Genomic DNA, 19822 nt, shown 5'->3' on the forward strand with positions numbered 1-19822 from the left:
GTATGTGTCTAAAAGGTCACACTGACAGGTTTTTGCTCAGTTGTCTCTCCCTGCCTTACAGCTCCTGCAAGCATCCATGACTTGATAATGCATCCTCTACACACTGTGTGGCTCATTGATATTCACTGGAATATAAAAACATTTGCTGTAACAAAAACTGAGCACTACAATTTCTCATCAGGTCAAATGTTCGCCAACATTCTATGAAGTCTGAGCACTCTAGGAAGTGACAGAAAAATAAATAATTGAATCCAAACAGACTCATAATTATTATTATATTACAAGATACACAACAAAATTTGTAACTTGTTTCAACATTTTCATATAACTGTTAAAGTTAGAGAAGGATTTCACAGGTGTTTCAAAGCTTCTATAAAACATATGTGAAATGTGCCATTACACTTTCACAGGTCACACTTTTTCCCCAGTATGTTAAAGTCAGCAAACAAACAGTCACTGTGCATTAATATGTGCAGAAGTGTGTTCTCTGAAGACGATATGTTAATTTCAGTTAGAAAATCAACTAAACATGTCATTTGGCCAAGAGTGCCCAAATGTTTGAAGAGAACTGTTTACCACTATATATCCTACCATTATTTTACCTTTACAATTATTACATTACATCACTACCACTGCACAGAAAATCTGAATTAAAATTACATATAGTACTACAGTACATATACATTTCACTTCAAACCAATCTGAAGGACTTATGGTCATGCAGACTTTTTTCAGTTTTGAATTCAGTGGACTTCCCCTTAATAACTGATGAAAATGAATGAAACAATCATAACGAAATTGCTGTTTCTAGGAAAAGATTCTGAAAGAGCTATTTTTCCAAGTAAATGCATGTGCAATTGAAAGAGCTAAAGGAGAAGAAACTGATGAAGGAAGGGGCAACTAGAAGAGCTCATGGCTCTGTTAGATCTATCTGTGGAGGGGGGAACATGTGTGAAGCATCAGGAGCGGGTTTATCAGCTGGTCGCTACGGAGTGTAATGGTGCCATGTCAAAAATACAACCATTAACGCTAGCCTATAAGAGAAAAGCTGCCGATATTTGCTGTGGCCTCATGATTTATAGACAATTTAACCATCTCCTTATAAAGTGTGACTGCTAATGTGTATTTCACAGAATGCTTTCTCAGATGTGGGCATCACCAGGTTCCAGGAGCCTGGTACTGTTTTCTAGTGACACTCATGGGGGTGTCTACAGGGGTTTGGAATCAATTTACTCACTTACTCGTGAGGGGACATGAGGCAGAGGAGTCACTTACTCGTGAGGGGATGTGAGGCCGAGGTTCCATTTCAAAGATGGTTCTAATTTCTTTGCGACGCCTGACTTGTTCAGCGCAAGCTGTTGTCTCGCCTTCTCATGCACATTCTTTTCCTGATGCTCGTAAGACCTCAGGGTTTGGCCTCGTTCCTCCACATCGACGGCTTCCACATGTGGGATTTTCAGAGTGGTCGGAGGTTCTTCGTGAATGACAAAATCCTGTAAAGGGGTTTAAAAAAAGAGCAAAAAGTAGAGAGAAAAAAAGATATGAGAAGACATTCAGGAAAAGAACCTGTCTTAATTTGCGCTGAAATGCAAGCTGTAAAATATATAATAAACTGCTCTTGTAAAATTATACAGACTTCAGTCTTTAAAAAGGAGTTCTTCTGAATGGCTGTTCTTTTAGTCCTCTGTTCCTCGTGGGTGAAACTGTGATAATGCTCAGCGGCATATTTTCCAGCCTACATATGACATGTTGTCTCTTTATTGCTGTACTGGAGACACACATCACACACTTACACATGAGCAAGGCTGGGTGCTTGTCCTTCGAAGGAGACATATAAAACTAAATCACACTTTTGAATTTGTATCACTAGACTTCTCAGTAAGACAGCCATTCTCCACAGTCCACTGACAGAATAACAATTCACTCTTTATTGAGTTATGGGGAGTAAATGACAAAAAAAGAGGGGAAAAAAACAGAAACAGATTTTCTAGGCTAGTGCAGTGCATAGGCCTCCTGTATTAATTGGCTGAACAATATGAAACGTTTATTGTTTCTGTACATTCTGCTTGCTGTAGCTTGGCAGTTTGGCACAGTCTAAGCAAAGTCTTTGTGCCACTAACTGATGATTTTTGACATTTTGAAGGTCTCTCTCTTTAACTACCTCTGTGAGCATGCCAACAGGGTGCAGCACACGAACTGTTTGCAGGCCGGGCCATTTTTAATCACAGACACCTGCTAGGCAGAAAACATCCAGCACTGCCACCATTCTTCTGGATGCTTCCAGCTGACATAGTGATGGAACCTTATCAAACCAAATACTTTCAGAGACTGGATTTGTCTCCTTTTAAACCAGGCTGCCCTCAGAGTAGTTGAAACATGTGCATGTCCACGTTGAGTATAATGAAAAGTATCGGCATGTGCCATTCTGTCGGCTACCATGTTTTCTATCACTGTATTAAAGAAACACAATGCTTCCTTTATTGTTGGATGCACTGTGATCATTTCTGAGTGAGAATGCACACACACACAATCAGAATGCAATTCAGATTGGTAAGGGCTTATTATTATTTAAATGAATGGCAACAAGGTTAAACCACTAATATTCATTTATTTGCTTTTGTAAAATGGCAGTTTATGATACAAAATACAAACCTATGAATTTTTGGTTTGTTAAATGAGGCCAGATGTGATGTGATATAATGAGAATGGGGAGAGCCATGAGATATTTAAGCAATAGAACAAGAGAAGAAATGTGTTGCATGAGGCAAATGTTATAGCTAATAACTAATTCATAATAACAAACAACCTTGAGTCTTCTATTGCTTTTATACAACAGTTAAATAAATAAAGTAAGAAATAAATAAATTGGGCCGTGATTGTGCAATTTAATACGTTTTTATATTAGCAATTCGTTCTGCCAAAATGGAGTTCCTTAACAAGCAGCTTTGTGCTACGTCAGCGTATCTAACTATGCTCACTTGCTGCTCAGCCAGCAATTCGCTCTCCAGCTCCTTACACTAAATTCCCAAACTGTCATTACTACTGAGCACGCTTTTCAGTACAGCAGCTGTGACAGAAGAACCTAAACAACCTGGAATCAACCAGATATGAATCAAATACCATTTGCCAAACATGTAGTCTCATCTTCAGAGCCAGGTCAAATGTAATCTTAAAAGTATCCATTTTCTGAGCATTTCCTACACCTGTCAAAGTAGTTGCAGTGATACAGTATTTTTGAAAAACCCATGCTGTTATGGGTTAGTGTTATAGTTAAAATGCTTCTCAACCAATCTGCTTGCATGGTGTGAGCTATCTAAACCAATTCAAGACTTTGGGAGGATGGGGTTCATAGTAGGGGGTGTGCTCGTCAATGTTGTCCAACAGACAACAAGCCTGTCATTAGCCCATGGATGTAATGTCAGTCAGCATCGCTCGAAAATCCTTCCAAAAACTCCAATTAAGCATGAAGATGTACAAAAATAAACAATAACACTTTACTTGAACCCTGCAACATAACACTGACATAACATTTCAAATATGTCATGGATGATGACAGATTATGTCTAGTAAAATAACAAGGACATGTTTATCATTAGTACCAACTGTCATGTAGGGGTGCGTCGATTATTCAACTTAGTTGACTAAAATCTACGACCAAATCAGTTGCCAATTTAGTAGTCGATTATTTGGTGATGTCGTTACGCATCTTTCTCACGCTCACTAGGAACATTTTGACATAAGCGTTTACTGGAGAGTAACAGCACCGTGGCTGCCTCAAGAACAAAATGCTCAAAGGTGTGGGAGCTAAACTCTGAAAAAAAGGTTGTCAGTTGTGCTATTTGTAAAGCTGACCTTAGCTGACAACTGAGCACATCCTCTGTGCTGGAGTATCTGAAGTGGAAACTTGTTGGCTCTAGTTTTTCAGAACACACAGGGTGGCTGGACAAAGGGTTACCACTGAAATGAAGTATTTACACAAAATCATTCACATTTAACTGTTCATAGAGAACAAGTTCGCGACAACCATTGGCCACTTTCCCCTCCGTTCCATCAGAGCACAAGTTCTGTGCAGCAAAGTATAGACGGAGAGCAGAATGCACACAACGCAGAGACTACACTGTTGAAATGTAACTTTTAAATTATGATTGTTTTATTATTATTATTATTATTTACTTGATTAAAAGAGAACTGACTTAGTTTTGTTATTTTATTTCGGCTACTTTGCACACCCTTGGTTATAGATTTTGACAGGAAAAATACATTGGAGCTTTATTTTTTATCTTTTGGATCAGCAGGAAAGTTCATTAAAACAGTGAATTCTTGACTGATATTCATTTTTATTGTATTTATTACTAGTTAGCAAATGCATAAAAAAATACTCAAGATAAATTTAAAAGCTCATAGCTACATAAAAGTTATTTGTTAATGTAGTGATTCATAATCCGCATAATCAATCGATTATTTGACTACCATATTAATCATTTGTTGAAGCCCTACTGTCATGACACTTATCATAATGTTTCATGTTATGATCTTTATAGTATTGGAAGTGGTTTAATAGAATGAGTTTTGTGATTGAACACAAATGTACAGTGGTTTAAACATTAATGCTGAAAAATGCTAAGCTAATGCTAGCAAATCATAGCTAATGCTAGCTAAAAACATCTGGCTAGCTTGTTTTGCTTGCATTAATGATTACTCTGGATCTTAAAAAGGCAGGAAATTTGGGGAGGGTTTTAGAGGGACATACCCTTGTTGGACAAGTTGTCCCCAGAAGTATATTCTTTTAGCGACAAGTGTTGCTCAACAAAAATAACTAAAAAAAACATAACAGACAAATGCACTGTGTGAAAAAAAAAACTGTGTGGCAACACAGTTAATTACACTGTTGCAGTAACAGTGTAATTAGCGGCGTTGCCACACAAGTCTTCATAGAATGTACAGATGATGTTCTATTCTGACGGTTTGTTGCTGGTGCTAGACTATGAAAGCCTGCAGCATTGCGACTGTCAATCACCGTTTTTTTGTCAATTGACACTTGTCGCTATAAATGGACTATAAATTGGTCTTTATGAGATCATGCCTGATGGCACAAGACTGTTAAATCAAGCTCTTTACCTAGAAAAATTAACGCAATAGCTGACTTGAGACATCGCACTGTTAAAGGAGAAGCGTGGATTAAACAGCACTTTCTGTGTATGCATTAATGGGTTAAAAAGGTAACATAAAAAGAATGAAAATTTAAAAAAAAAAGTTTGTTTGCATTAAACTAGTAGTGCCAAGCACACCCTGTCCCTTCCAGAACTTTGTTTAGTCATAAAAAGTCTAAAGTGGCGAGTGGCAGGAACAGCCAAAGTCCAGCTCCACCCGCCTTTATTTAATATACCTATAATTGCTTAGTCCAGGAACATGTGAGAAGCAGCGGTGCTCCAATATGGCACGCAAGCCACTAAACAGAGAAGTGCTTGTCAAAACACGAGCAGAGCATTCAGAAAAACCAAAAGCTTGCATTTCTGCTCAGGAGCAGGCTATGATTGAAAAGCTGACGTACAACCTTACTGTTTTGTTACTGTTTTTCCATGTGCTGGGTGAACTGGAGATGCTTAGATTTGCACGGATGGAAAACAAGAAGCACAGAGAAGAGCAGGAGCAGATTCTCTGCTGTCAGTTCTGTGTTAGCTGTCAGAGAAGCAACTGAAACACACACCTGCTCCACAAAGACAGTGACAGAGCTTTGGCCACATCCAGCTCATGCTCTGGCCCATAACAGAGTGATATGAAAAAGGAGTGCCAGAATGTGTAAGAACAAAGAAGTACAGAAAGAACAGAGTTTAAATGATACGTCCTATCCTTGTGTCTGTGTCTGACCATGCATGTTAATGCAAGCGGTGTGCTAATCAAAAACTTTACACCTTCAAACACAGTCCAACTTGATTGCTATTCCCTAATGGGAGCCCCCTTTTGCTCTGGCCCAGCCATGCACATTTGAATGAAAGTGTCTGATTTAATAAAAGTGTGAAAAGGCATCGGTTTTCTGAGGAGCTGATATGTCAGGAGATACAGTATGTTGTCTTTGGCCCCTGTGCTGGTCCTGACTTGGAGCTGGTGTGAGTTCAGCCTCTCTGGGTGCCGTAATCAGGCTCTGACTGCAAGCTGGATGTCGGAGTAGACTTATTACTGCAGCCCAGGCATTGATCCAGAGGAAATGAGCCTCTGGAGTAAAGCAGATTATTCAATTCACACAGCAGTAGCCCCCTCCACACTGCTGGTAGCTTTATCTGCGTGCGATCGATGAGTCAGTATGCCTCTGGAGAGGACAATTCAGGTGAGTGAACATCAGCTGGGGACACTGCTACTTAACTCTGAGTGAGGACACATACAGCACTCCTTCCTTAAACAGTCTGCAAATATAATTAACCAAATTACAGACAGGCAAGGTGCAATGAAAGGGAGAATTCTCCTGGTTAGCAAAAGCGAACTGTGAACTGAACATATTTGATCGGTTTTGATTTTAAGACAATGCAGCAAGATGCGATGGTACAATATCGATATTAACAGAGAACCAATCCACAAACAGCTACGTTGAACAGTTTCTGGGGTAGATCAGAGGGCTGTGTTTTCAGCTGTTAGTGGAGGCTGTGTTTATTTTTGGCACATTTGGTGCTGTTTTCAGCAAATTAAAAATAAAGCTACATTATGGACTGTAACCTCGAGTCATCTAATTTTCTCCAGAAAATCCTGAATGTTACAATATTTTGCAGTTTGATTGATAACCTACATGTAGGCAAATAAAGAAAGAAATATCAGAATCCCAGAATTAAAAAAATTATATTCCAGCCCTAGAGGGTAGAAATTCTTAAAACAAAAATAGAAAAACTCCTTACAGGCTATGGAAAGCATTTCCAAGCTGTATCTGCCAAAAGGGCTGTTACTAAGTACAAACTTAGCAGGCTGTCCAAACTTTTGTACATAATTGACATAATTACTTTTTGTCTATTTTTTAATTAATCAAACATTAAGTAACTGTGCATTAATATTTGCAGACAAATTACTTCTTTCCACTTTTCACAAAATATGCCACTTGTTCAGGGGTGCCTAACTCAACTAAACAACACTGATTCCAAACTTTTGAACAGTGACTCCAAACTTTTCAATGGAAGTGTACAGGCTAGTCAGAGTGGACTCTGTTCAACTCTTTTCTTTACAGCCAGTCTGTCAATCCTCAGCTGGTCGCACTCATGGCCAAGCTCCTGCTGCTGGCATTGTAAAACATGAAAGCTTGGAGGGCATTTTTATGCACACATAAGCATACACACACATACTGACTGCCTGGCATTTTGTCCTCAGAGAATAATAATGTCTTTCTATTCACTGCCACTCATAATCCAGCCCAGCCCACTACCACCATGCCCAGTTTTATTGCCCTTTCCTCAGTGTCGCTCCCACAGCCAACCACCAGTGCTACAAGAAAATGCAACAGGGGCTGAATTCACAAAAGCTTTCTTCAGAAAACTTGTGAATGTTCTAATGACAAACACTAAGAAGTTCTTAAATAAGTTCTTAATATAAGAATGTTCTCAAATACTATTCTCAAAAAAAAGCTTAAGAGAATTCGCAAGAAGTGTTTTTGAACAACAATTTTTCCTTATTTTTTTTTCTGTAGAATGAACGTTGAAAGAAACACATTTAAGAAGATTTTCTTGGCGCAATCTGGCTAAAAAAAGTAAAAAAAGCAATGCAGACAGATCAGCAGCCCTTTCATTCTGTTGTGATAAGACTATTGATGAAAGCAAACATTAGAGGTTCCAAGAATGCAATGGTATTGCAGAATTCATTAGGAGCACCACTGGTACGATATCCTTCAACTGGACAGAGTCAATCAGCGTTTCAGCTGATGGATTAACAGCTGTTTGAATTTTCAAATGGAGTCACAACTACGACACCTCAACTTGACAAGTGCAAAAACCGTGACTTTCATTTTGGGGCTTTTTTGGTTGAACAATAATTTGCTGATGAAGGTAGAATTTGATCTTAAAGTTTTGGCTGCAAAGCGTCTGTTTTCAGGCGTACCTCCCTACAGACTCCTCCACTCTCTCTCAGTCTCCTCCAGCCTGAGAGCAGTGGCCCTACTCAGTAGAGCATTTGTCATTTGAGCATTTGTCACTCCTCAAAGGAAAGGAGAATTCCAGGTAAGTAGAGCTACTGAGCAAAGCTCAGCTCTAAGGGCCATACATTCAAACTCTCAAAATGAAGCATTTTGCTGGACTTCAGCCCAGTTTTACTTGGATAGCTCTATTCAAGGACCTATTGTAATCCTGTGATAAACTTAATCTGTGTCTCAGTCAGTGGCTTCAGATGTAGAAACAGTGCAGGAAGATAACATTCCAAAGTTTTTGTCCTAAAGGTAACTTAAGGGAGCACCATGCGGTAGTTCTCGACTTCACTGTTAAACCAGCCATTAGCTATAATCACTGCAGCACAAGCCAACATAGATACTGCCGTCTGCCTTTCATTTTCCATCTGCAAACTATATATCGCAATGAGATAACATCACTGTAATTTACCAAAGAACATAAAGGGAAATCTGTCTCTGTGATAGAGTTTCCGTTATGATCGTTCAAGGACAGAATTATGTTGGTTGTAAAAAAAGGTCAAGAGTCGGCACAAACCATCAGGATGGATTTAAAGGCTTTGTTTAAAGAAATGAAAAGTACATGTTGGACAGGAGCCTTTGTTTGCATCAACAAGAAGGTATTTATTGCCCTGCACTGCTTATAACTAAGATAAGACACAGGGCAAAGGAGCCAGTTCATAAATATTAGAAGATGGTAATCTATTAAGGGCATTTCATTTTAAAAATGTGAAAATATATAACACGTAAGGACTTTGTAAATATTTGGCCCTGTAAACTCTGCCAATCTTGCAAAATGATACATTTTTCCAACAAATATAGTCATTGGTGAGAAATACTATATTCTCTAAATGATAAACACATTTTTTTCCACATCTTGACGTCATTGTTGGGGACCGATTTGTTAATTTATCAAGTCACTAAAGCAGGAAACAGCACTATTGAATGAATCACTGATTTTTCAGAAGTGCATCTGACTTGTTTTTTCGGTGGGGGCTTGAGTAACTGGCCCGTTTTCACATTCTTTCACACTGCGGTGATGTGAAAAACAGCACGACGAAGGAAGAGAAAGTCTCTCTCTTTCTGTGACAGGCAGACACAGACACTATCTCACAGCAAAGTGTAGAGCAGACACTGATTTCCCATCACTCTGTCCTCCGCTCCTCTCCTCAGCTTTGATTAATCTGAGAGTGCATACTTCACACTGCAGCCTTAGGAGTGAGTGAGTGAGTGAGTGAGTGAGTGAGTGAGTGAGTGAGTGAGTGAGTGAGTGAGTGAGTGAGTGAGTGAGTGAGTGAGCAGGCTCGGATCTGCTTGGAGGACGTCTGCGCTGCTTGTGTGCGCACGTTTTTCTTTCACTCCCTGAGTCGCTGCCCTCCCATTTATCTTGACAGGGGAGTGTGAGACAGCTGAGCTATGACTCTGATTGGTTGTGCGTGTGTATCTGATTAAGGTGACTTACTCACAGGATGAGGTCATGTGTCCTCGAGGGGCATGAAGGACTAACAACCCCTACATGCACGCCATCTCTCAAAACCACCCACGAACCACCACCTGTGCTGTTCACGAGTGGGAAAACTCTGAAGGAAGGCCCTCACCTTGAGGAGCTATAATTTCTCCTTCCTCTTGGAGCTTTGGAAGCTTTGGGAGCTTCTCTACCTGATTTATTAAGTGACCTGTCCATGCTCTGCCTACAAATGCATTCTTTTGTTGCTACCTTGTTTCCTAGCTGTCAATACTTAATGACAGGCCCAGCTCAAGCTCAAAAGTTCACATTCCTCACTACTGCCTTCTAAAAGTGTAATTAACAATCATCACATAAACAAACATTACTCACTTCTGCCCTCTGTCTTAGTAGATACATTTTCTGATGTACTTTAACACATATTTGCTTCAACTCAACACACCTAATTGTAATCAGATTTGGCATGTAATGGAATATAAGTATATGAAATATGTCCTCAGAATACAGAAAGGAAGTATCTGTATTCAGTCCAAGTTATATTTTGAAAATGCAGTATTTAGAATACTTAGAATTATGGAGCTGCAGCATGATGGTGAAACATTAAGAAGTTCAGAACTTCTTTTAAATGGAAAGCAAATACATATAAAAACCCAGAAGACATGTAGGTTCGCTGGTCATTCTGGATAAGTGGTTATAAAATGGATACATTTGTGTTGACAATTTTGCTCTTTGGTAGACAATATAATCATATATCACTGAAGAGAAATCTAGGTCGGTACATTTCCCTACATTGCTTCATTTTACATCAGACCACTCTGAATGACTTTGTTTTCATTTCAATCAATGTATTATGCAGTTTTTTTTAAAGGTGGAATTCCCCTTTAATAATGTGACATACAGTTCATACAATCAATAGGCAAATAAATGTCATCTATCATTTTGTTCTTCTGGCTGAAAACAAAACAGATTCATTTTAATTTCTCTTCTTAGGTTTAAAAACACTACCTGCTCATTGATGTTCTCAGTGAAGTGCAGAGACTTGCTCTTGAGAAGTGTGACCAGATCTTTGTAGACATCACTTTTTCTCTCATAAGCATTCTCCTCTCCTTCTTGCTTGATTCCCTGTAAAATCAAAATACAGAAGGTCTAGAACTGTGAGACTGGAAGCATTCTGGTGCATGGCCTGCATCATGGACCTTTGGCAGAGATGCTTAAGTGGTTACATCTACTGGCACAGAAGGAGTTTTGGGAAACGGTGGCTGAAAGAGCCAGCTAGAAGGGTCAACAATCTAGGGGCCAAAACTTAAAAGAGTGTCACTACACACACACACAAACTTAAAAACACATGGAGCTTTAGAATTCCTGAGGGTTCTTTATTATTAACATCACTGTCACCCATTTGGAACGACCATTTAAATCTGACCTCATCCCAATATGAGAAGGTGACAGGAACAGATATGTGCTTTGAGAAAAAGAAAGAGACAAAACGGAGAGGAAAGAGAGGAAATGTGTTCACCTTCCTCCAATGTGCTAGATGAGAGAAAGGGGAATGTTGTGGTGTGTAAAATGTTCCCATTGATTAATTACACACACATTTTGGTCTGAGCGGCAGCTCAAAACACTTAGCATAGTTATAGAGGCAAAGCTGGCCCACAACCACACAAGTGCATATCTAAACTTTTCTATTTCGCTTACCTCATGTTTTGGAAAAGGGTCTGTGTATCATTTCTTTCACACACATTAACAGCTCGTTGTGTACATTAAAATTATCTCACGACATTAGTTTCCTTGACAGGCTGACACATTTCATTTGTAGAAAAACCATGCTGCACCATTTAGCATCCTGATGGGATCCATTCATCCCCCACAAGCCACTCAAACTAGGCCTGCTAGGATTAGCAAGTCTGGGTTACAGTCTTACTGTAGCAAAAGACTGCCATGAGGAAACTGTCTGAAACAAAACATGCTCAAATAAGTAAGGACAGACTCATATCATAAGTATGGTACACATTTCACATATTGCTATGCAGGCAGGCACAAATTGCTATAGCACTCAGTGCTCTGGGAGTAATTATTTCATTTGGACAAAACACTCAACCCTTTAAACCATAAGGGCTTCACTTCAGTTCTTCATTCCCATAACTATATAACTTATTTATGTTTCCTAGCAGTTAGTGAATAATGTATTTGTTCAGACAAGCAGGTCAAATCAGATTTTTTGGCATATGCACTTTGAGCATTAAAGATTTGAAGAAACATGAACAGCAAAACCCACATGAAATCAGACTTTTTCCAATCCACTTTTTCCCAAATGGGACCATGAAAACATTCATTTATCCTGCAATATGGGTTCTCAGGTCCGGTTTCAATACTTTTTAAAGAGGTCAAACAAACCAACTTTAACTCACCACTCAAAAGTGGATCGCATCTATGTTAGCAGAAGAGAAGGAGGGGACAGTGATGAGTGGTTCAAAGATTATAATGATTATTCAGTCGGATGCACTCATCCTCAACTAGTTTGGTCTCAGTGAACTAATTTGCTAGCCATGCAAACTATGCAATGCAGAACAGTTTTTCTTGACATTTGAACACAATATACATAAAATTTGTAAATAATTGCTTTGTGTAGAGACGAACTTTGGTGAAAGTGATTAAATCAGTCACTTACAAAAGACAAATGTGTCAGGTTGCAATGATTTCTAAGTAAGGCTCTATATAATAAATTGTTGAGTTATAAAGACATTTAGAGTGGTTTGAGGTAAAATGCTACATTGTAGAAACATACTGAATCAGATTTCTTTACAGTGGTGATGATTAAAGCCAGAGATCAAGATATCTATAATGCAATATTGCCCTTTTATAAGCTACATACATGTGTCTTCTGAGTTTTTATATGCAATGTTAATAATGGCAAAATAGTGATAAATCTGAAACATGTATCAAATAAATAAACCAAGTTTTCTTTGGGTACTGTTTTGCCTTACAACACCCTGAATGTAACTCTCTGTCCTGAATGAATAAAAAAATGCATGCCACAACCTTGTCTTCAGGCTATGATAAAACATTGTCTCATGTATCAGGCAGGATATTTCATAACTGTTTCCTGCAACAACCTTTTCATTAAATACTTCAGATGTCTGGGTCCTATCACAACCACTGTAAACAATTTTGATTTGGTAAATTTTTCACACATCAGGCCACACTGAATACCTTTGTTATCATCTTAACAATTTCATTATGCAGATTTTTCTTTTGAATAATGGAAGGAATTCCTCATTAAGGTTAATTGTATTTTAAAGGGCTAAATGACTCTAAGCTCAAGCTGCTGATTATAGCATTTCTCACCGAATTGAGGTAGACTCCAGCAGTGCTGCAGGTGATGAATAGTGGTTCTGTGTCACACGGCTCGATGATGAGGTAGGCAATCTCTCCATGCGCTTGCCTCCATGGAGGTGAGCGGCAGCCATTGCTGAACTCATAATCTGTGGAGTCATCCAGAGTACACAAGATAAAGATCGTCTCTTTAAGATGAATAAATAAAGGAGCACATTAGTCTACACTAGAGCCAGTATCTTGAAACCTGAGAGTTTGAGATTTTGAAATTGAGTGAGGACACCAGAATCAAATGCATTTGATGGTAAGTCAGAAGAGGTTCTTACCTCTCTACAGTACTCTGCAAAAGCCTTAGGCAATCTGAGGCCACTTGCTTAAACTTTACCTACTTGTAATTTCTTATTTACCAAAAAGCTATTGATATGTTCAGTTAGAAGAACAAAAAAGTTTGTTCCTCTTCTCCAGAATGCAGCTCAGACAGTGCATGGATTCCACCAATAGCACAACTTACATTAGCATTACTTTATGCCAGTATTCACCAACCCTGGTGGTGCAAAAGTCTAGCTCCAACTACAATCTGTTACACCTGCTTCATCCAATGGATGCCTTCAGAGGTTCTTGACGGCTGGATCAGATGAATTATTGTTAGGTAAGAAGGAGGCAGCATGTAATATGCAGGTTGGAGTTACAAACTGCAGGAAAGCAGATCTCCAGTAAGTGGCTTGGCAATCACTGCTTTTTGCAATTTAGCCAAAACAGAGCAGTTTGGAAATGATTAAGCTTACATTTATTTTCTATTTATTCTTATGGTATTTTTCTAATTGAATGAATATTTACTGCCTAGACAAACAGCTTTAAATAAAATTCTCTCAGGTGACCTGAGACTTTTTAAATAGTACTCTTTGTAAAGTATAGTTATATTGACATGCATTGCATATCACCTGCAGAACCAAAAAAGTATCATGCACGTGATCTGTTTGCATGCAATAACTGGCCTGTACTCCTCGGTATGTAGCAGAGGTGTGCGTGCAGTAAATGGTTGCTTGTGGCAGCCTGAAGGAGTGCAGGCCCCGTGAGGGAGGCTGCGGGCTGCTTGCCGAAGTGCTACCAGTGAGGATGACTGATGGCTCTTCAGTGTGGAGCTTCTGCAGACAGCCCGGGTGAGAGCGCTGATTTCACCCCAAAATAAATCACCCTCTCCAAATACCCCCGCCAATACTTCCACATATTCCAAACCGCTCTGCGCATCCTTTCCAGCTTCAGCCCACCCCCACCCCACCACCTCCGACTTTATTTGCATAGAAGGTTCCAATTTGTCCCCGGTGTAGGGGGACGTATTTTTCAAATGTGGCCACATTCATCATTCGGAATTTGCAAGGCGTGCTTCTCTCCTCCCCAAACATTTAATTGTTATGGCAAATCTGCCCCTTCTCATGAGGGAAAGGGGTGGAATTGATGAATCTCTTTGTAAACTAGAACCTGACATATGTAATGGTTTCCATGTTGAAGAGGCTTGAACACAGACATTTTATATTTAAAGGATATCCAGCATTGCCCACTAATGGTGGTGGCTCAAGGAGTGAGGGAGAGAGAAACATATGCCCAAACTAGTATACATTACAAGCAGGAGGGCAAAAGTAAATTTGAAATTGAATGAGTGACAGAGAGAAAGAGATGGAGTGGAGGAAAATGAGAGGGTGAGAGGCAAAGGAGAAGAGAAAGTAATGCAAACCTGATGTGTAGCGCACTGACTTCAGCAGTCTCTTCTCTCCTGCACCACACACACTCTTCAGCAGCTCAACATCACGCTTTACAGCAGCTGGACTCAGCCTGACCTTTCTGAGCACAAGCACACAAGAGACATGCGGTTAAATTCTGGTCTGTTCACCAAATGTTAAAATAGGATACAGTTTTGCTGATAATTAACAAACTATGGCTTTAGGTACAGTCAGTGGGGATGCTGTGAATGCTATGAACCCTGAAATTATCTGGACATCTGAATCAATTGTATTACAATCTGCTCTACATTAAGTCAAAATAGTGAAAAGACAGTCTTATTTAACAAACAACAAAACAAAAACACACTGAATAAAGCCTATTGATGGAAAAAGCATGGGACCCTTATATTTAGTTACTAGGAACCTCCTTTATTGGCAATAACCTCAACCAGATGCTTTCTGTAGCCACTGATGAGTCCTGTCCAGCGGTTCGTGTGAATTTCTGGCCCATTCCTGTACCCAAAAATGTTTCAGTTTATATCATTTTTTTGTGGTGTCTTGCTTAAATAGCTGGCTTCAGATCACACCATGTCATTTCAATGGAAGTGAGGTCAGGACATTCTAAAATCTGGAATTTCTTCAATTGAAGCTACTCTGTTTTTGTATCATTGTTATTTTGCATAACTTACAACACCAACAGACACCCTGACATTCTGCAGAATTTAATACAATTTGGAATTCATTGTTTCCTTAGTGCAACTGGAAGCCACTCAGGCCCTGAGACAGCAAAGCAGCCCAACACCAGAAATATCATTATACTCCCTCCACCATGCTGCACAGTTGGGAGGAGGTCTTGGTGTGGCATGTAGGGTTTTGTTTTCTCCAAATCTCTTGTGCACAATTACCCCCAAAGATCTGCATGTCTGCAAAACATTGTTTTAGTAGTGCTGTAGAACAGCCTGGTGTTCTAACATCCTCTTTTTCATTGGTCGTTATTCTACAGAGGATACTTTGTTCATCAATTATATCCATTTGAACCTTTTTAAGGTAGTAACATAGTTATAATACAGTTATAGCTATGTAGAATTTTGTGCATGCTGCATGTTAAATATTACTGATTTTATTTTGTATGATCATATTTGATCTGATGACATTTTAGGAGCCATTCAGAAAAGAGTTCACAAACATTTTCCTGACAACTGTATTTATATAAGTTAACATAACATGGATGGATAGATGATAGTCTATCAATGATCTTGTGGGACTATTTAATTCCAGTCTTACAGGGCCAGTGTCCAGCAAATCTTTCTATTCTTTTTTCTGCTCCCTGCTCAAACGCACCTACTTAACCTGGCAGTTATCAGATGAGTTGAAGAACGAGTAATTGAGCAATGAAATCAACAAACTAGGCTGAACACTGGCCTTCCAGGACTGGAATTCAATACTGTTGGTGTAAAGTATATAATGCAGATCATACTGTGAGAGCTGTGTGATGGAGCTGTTGAGTAGCTGTGTGTCCAGTTGCTGCAGGATAAGGAGCAGTTTCACTTTGAACTCAGCTTCTGGAGATGAGTCTGATACTTCTGCTGTAGTAAAGTTTGGCCCCAGCATCTTCACCACAGGCTCCCTGTTAGCTGCACCAACACATCAGCCTCTAATTATCACTCAGACTGCACAGTGTTTTTACTAATATTTCTCTTCATATGCATTTCAAGGGAAATTACAATTTCCTGTTACTTTTATATCATGATAGTATGTGTAATGAACTTCCAACAGTGCCTGTCAAAAACTATATGGGTCACAGATACAGCTTTTGAAAGAAAGCTGGATTTATTATAAAGTGAAGCAACCAGCTTGAGGATTTGGTAGACAAAGATCATTCAACAACTTAACAGCACTCACAAATTGTATCATGAGCAAATCAGAAATCATAAATACTGGAGCTGCTAGTCTTAAGGCTTGTGGTTGTCCAGTTGTTGTGAGCATACCCTCCAAACAGGCCCACACTTCCTTGAGTTTGCTGTCATTAGCTAGCTGCACCACCTTGCAGAGGTGGCTAAAACTGCGCACAGAGATGTCAGGAGGAATCAACTGGAGGAGGGGACATCCATCTTTGTCAGTATCCTGAGAGTGCACTGAGGAGCCACTAAAAGAGGGAGAAAAGACATCAGCTCCTAATACAGTATGAAAATAATATGCAAGTTACACAGCTGTGACAGTGAGGAATTAAAACAGGCCCACATACAAGCTTTTTTTGTATAAAGGGGCTAACAAAAAATGTCATGACAAAATGAGAAGCTTTCTATTTCTTGGTCTAATAAGCTAAAAATGTTAACAGCCAAAAAAAAGATTCCTTATCTGTGATCCATGAGCAATATACTCCAGGGGAATGAGTAACGGATCAAGTACTGTGATTGTGTCAACTGATTTTCATCCAACCATTTAATGTGTTGACTGTGCGATAGCTAAAACAATGTTTCAAATGATTTCTTAATTATTATTGACATCTGACATATTTATACATTTTAAAGTGTGAAATCTGAGCTTGTTAGTGTGATCTATCGAAATCAAGCAGCAAAAGCAGAGGAATGAAGATTAATCATAAGCAGTGGCCTGCCACGGGTTAAAAAATTAAAGATAAGCAGATGTGGTTTGTCCAGAGTCTCACTAAAGTCTGCTACACAAATGTCTCTTAAAGATCTAAACGAGTGCAACTATGAATTCTCCAAAGATAGAAACACAGAAGGAATACAGAGACCAAATCCTCCATAAGCTTATATAGCAATAAGTAGTGCTGATGGTTACCTGAGCTCATATTCTGAGGTGAAATCAGAAGCTTGCAGAGCCGTTGTCCACTGCAGTGGCTCAGTAAACACCAGCTTTGCCTCTTGAGGGTGTCTGCTGTTGAACTGTTCCACAAAGTTCACAATGTCATTCAGTAAGGCCTCATTTAGCGGGCTGACCTCCAGCTTTCCCATGGTCCACTGAGCTGCCCGGGTCAGTGCCACCCCCATGGCAAGAAAAAGGCTTTCCTAAAAATTAACACAGGTTTATCGTTTTGTTTTATATTATACGGTTTTGTGGGTATGGAGATCTTTTAATGACAACATAGCAGCTCTAACAGACTTCTCTTGTCCTTAAACAGCATAAATTCAGGATGCTGCTGTTGTGCAATAAATCCACAAGTAAAACCCTTTAAGATATTTCCATTAGGACTTTCCTGCTTCAGGTCTTTCACAATGTTTTTCTTAGAAAAACAGTCAGTGATTAAAGTGTTTATGAATATGTTGTAGCTTTGTCAGTCAGCAACGCTGTGCTACTTTACTCTCCGTCTGGTGTTGGGAAAGAAATACACCATTACTGCCAACATGTAGGTGCAGAAACTGCTGTGTGCCCTGCTTCTCCACTAAAAACAGTAATCTAGCTCTCTCTGACGGAACAATGGCTAAAGGAATCTCATTTCATACAAAAGGGCTTTATTCACAAAAACAAAGACAAATTACTTTGAAACTTGGGTTTATTAACTAGGCTAGTTAGCGGCAGTAAAGCTAGTTAGTTGGTTCAGGGGTGACTTTTATTGTTTGTTAACAATTTGGGTTAAAAATGAACAAAGAAACGAACAAAGAAACGAACAAACAAGCGAATAAAAAACAAAAAACGACTGTAAGTTTGAAGACATGCAGTTAAGTCCGTTTACCATAACCTCGCTAACGTGGTTAGCTAACGTTAACCTGCAAGACTGAGAATTTGATGAGCTGAGAAACTGCTGATATTAAACTTGCTATCCAGCAACATTACATTTCGGTATCTGAGGTAGCTAATGAGGTTAAAATAAGAGTTTTTGTGAATTACCCAGATTAAGATCAGATGTAGAGTGTTTCTCCGCTCCTTCTCTCTCTCAACTTTTCTGGCTGCTCAGGTCGTCTGTCGTCACGCGGTAACTATGGCGACAACCACACGCGCACCCCGGTTGCTAGGATACAGTTAAACAACATAGAGCAGAAAGGGCCAAACAGGTTCATCATTAAAAATGGGTGAAGAAATACTGCCCATTAGATTTTTAGCTTACCTTATTTAAAAAGTCCCATAAGATTTCTCCTGAAAACACACACACACACACACACACACACACACACACACACACACACACACACACACACACACACCTTCTAAGCCGCTTATTCTTCTGGGTAGCAGGGGGAGCTGGAGCGCAGGAATAGTGTAAGGGCTATTTCTGCAGCGATAAAATCTTACAGGACTTTCAGTGATCATTTTCTTGTGGGATTCCTGAAAGCTGGACAAGTGTCATGGGAATTCTTGGCTCTTCCTTCACAATTTCCTGTAGGTCACTTTGGAAAAGACAAAAATAACTGATTCCTAAAAAAAAATACCCACATACTGTTTCATCTGGACAATTCCTCTTCAATGATCAGAGGTCTGAAGGCTTTCTGGAGTAGCTGGAATAAAACAACCCAAGAGTAAATGGTTGAAGTACGTGTTGATGCTCAAATGCACTAATGAATTCACTTTTTCAGGCAAAAAGCAATTTTTGGGCTCACCAAAAACTAATCATGCAAGATTTAAAATTGGTTTGATATTTAATTTTGTTTAGTATTATTATAGGGATCCCGCAGGTACATATGTGTTACCTGCTGGAATTTCTAATTCCTGCTCAATTCCTGCAAGATACCCTCATGATTCCTTTATGAAGGTTCACATTCCTACAGGACATTTTTTTGTAAGGGCACAGAAAATAAATAAATAAATAAAAATGGTTTGTGGGCCAAGATAAATGTGTGACAGGCTGTATGAAGCTTTCTCTTGGGCTGGATATGCCCCCCATGGGTGGAAGTTTGAGACCCCAGGAATGGTCAAGGCAAATCTATACATTCTGATTAATCACCTGTATCTTCTGTCCTGGCAGTGCACCCATAGAGCATGTGGGATCTGAGTGGTTTGATGAATATAAAAATGACATAAATTAAGTGCTCCAGTCTTCAAGGTCACCAAATCTCAACTCAGTTGAACACTTATGCGAGATTTTGGACCGACAAAACATATTTTGGAAGAATGGTATTCCATCATCCATGGCAAACACCTTTCGAGAACATTTTATGTTTTGTTTTTTTCCTTCTTTTTTCACCCATCATGCGCGGACACACACACAGATGGGTG

The 19822-nt window shown here is 39.3% G+C and overlaps 1 protein-coding gene across 2 annotated transcripts in view; it reads right to left on the minus strand.

Moving 5' to 3' along the window:
• The window catches only part of odad2 (outer dynein arm docking complex subunit 2), a 97126-nt gene extending 78549 nt beyond the window's left edge, over nt 1-18577 (minus strand). For both annotated transcript variants that reach the window (XM_037544426.1, XM_017700878.2), the window contains exons 1-8: nt 18500-18577; nt 17453-17679; nt 16636-16793; nt 16125-16281; nt 14662-14768; nt 12942-13078; nt 10602-10718; nt 1276-1493 (exon numbers count right to left, since the gene is read on the minus strand). In XM_037544426.1, coding sequence (XP_037400323.1) covers nt 1276-1493; nt 10602-10718; nt 12942-13078; nt 14662-14768; nt 16125-16281; nt 16636-16793; nt 17453-17661 — 1103 coding nt within the window. In that variant the 5' untranslated portion in view covers nt 17662-17679; nt 18500-18577. The remainder of the gene's footprint in view (nt 1-1275; nt 1494-10601; nt 10719-12941; nt 13079-14661; nt 14769-16124; nt 16282-16635; nt 16794-17452; nt 17680-18499) is intronic.
• Nucleotides 18578-19822: the final 1245 nt, after the last annotated feature.

The sequence above is a fragment of the Pygocentrus nattereri genome, chromosome 13 (genome assembly GCF_015220715.1).
Source record: "Pygocentrus nattereri isolate fPygNat1 chromosome 13, fPygNat1.pri, whole genome shotgun sequence".
Classification (NCBI taxonomy): domain Eukaryota; kingdom Metazoa; phylum Chordata; class Actinopteri; order Characiformes; family Serrasalmidae; genus Pygocentrus; species Pygocentrus nattereri.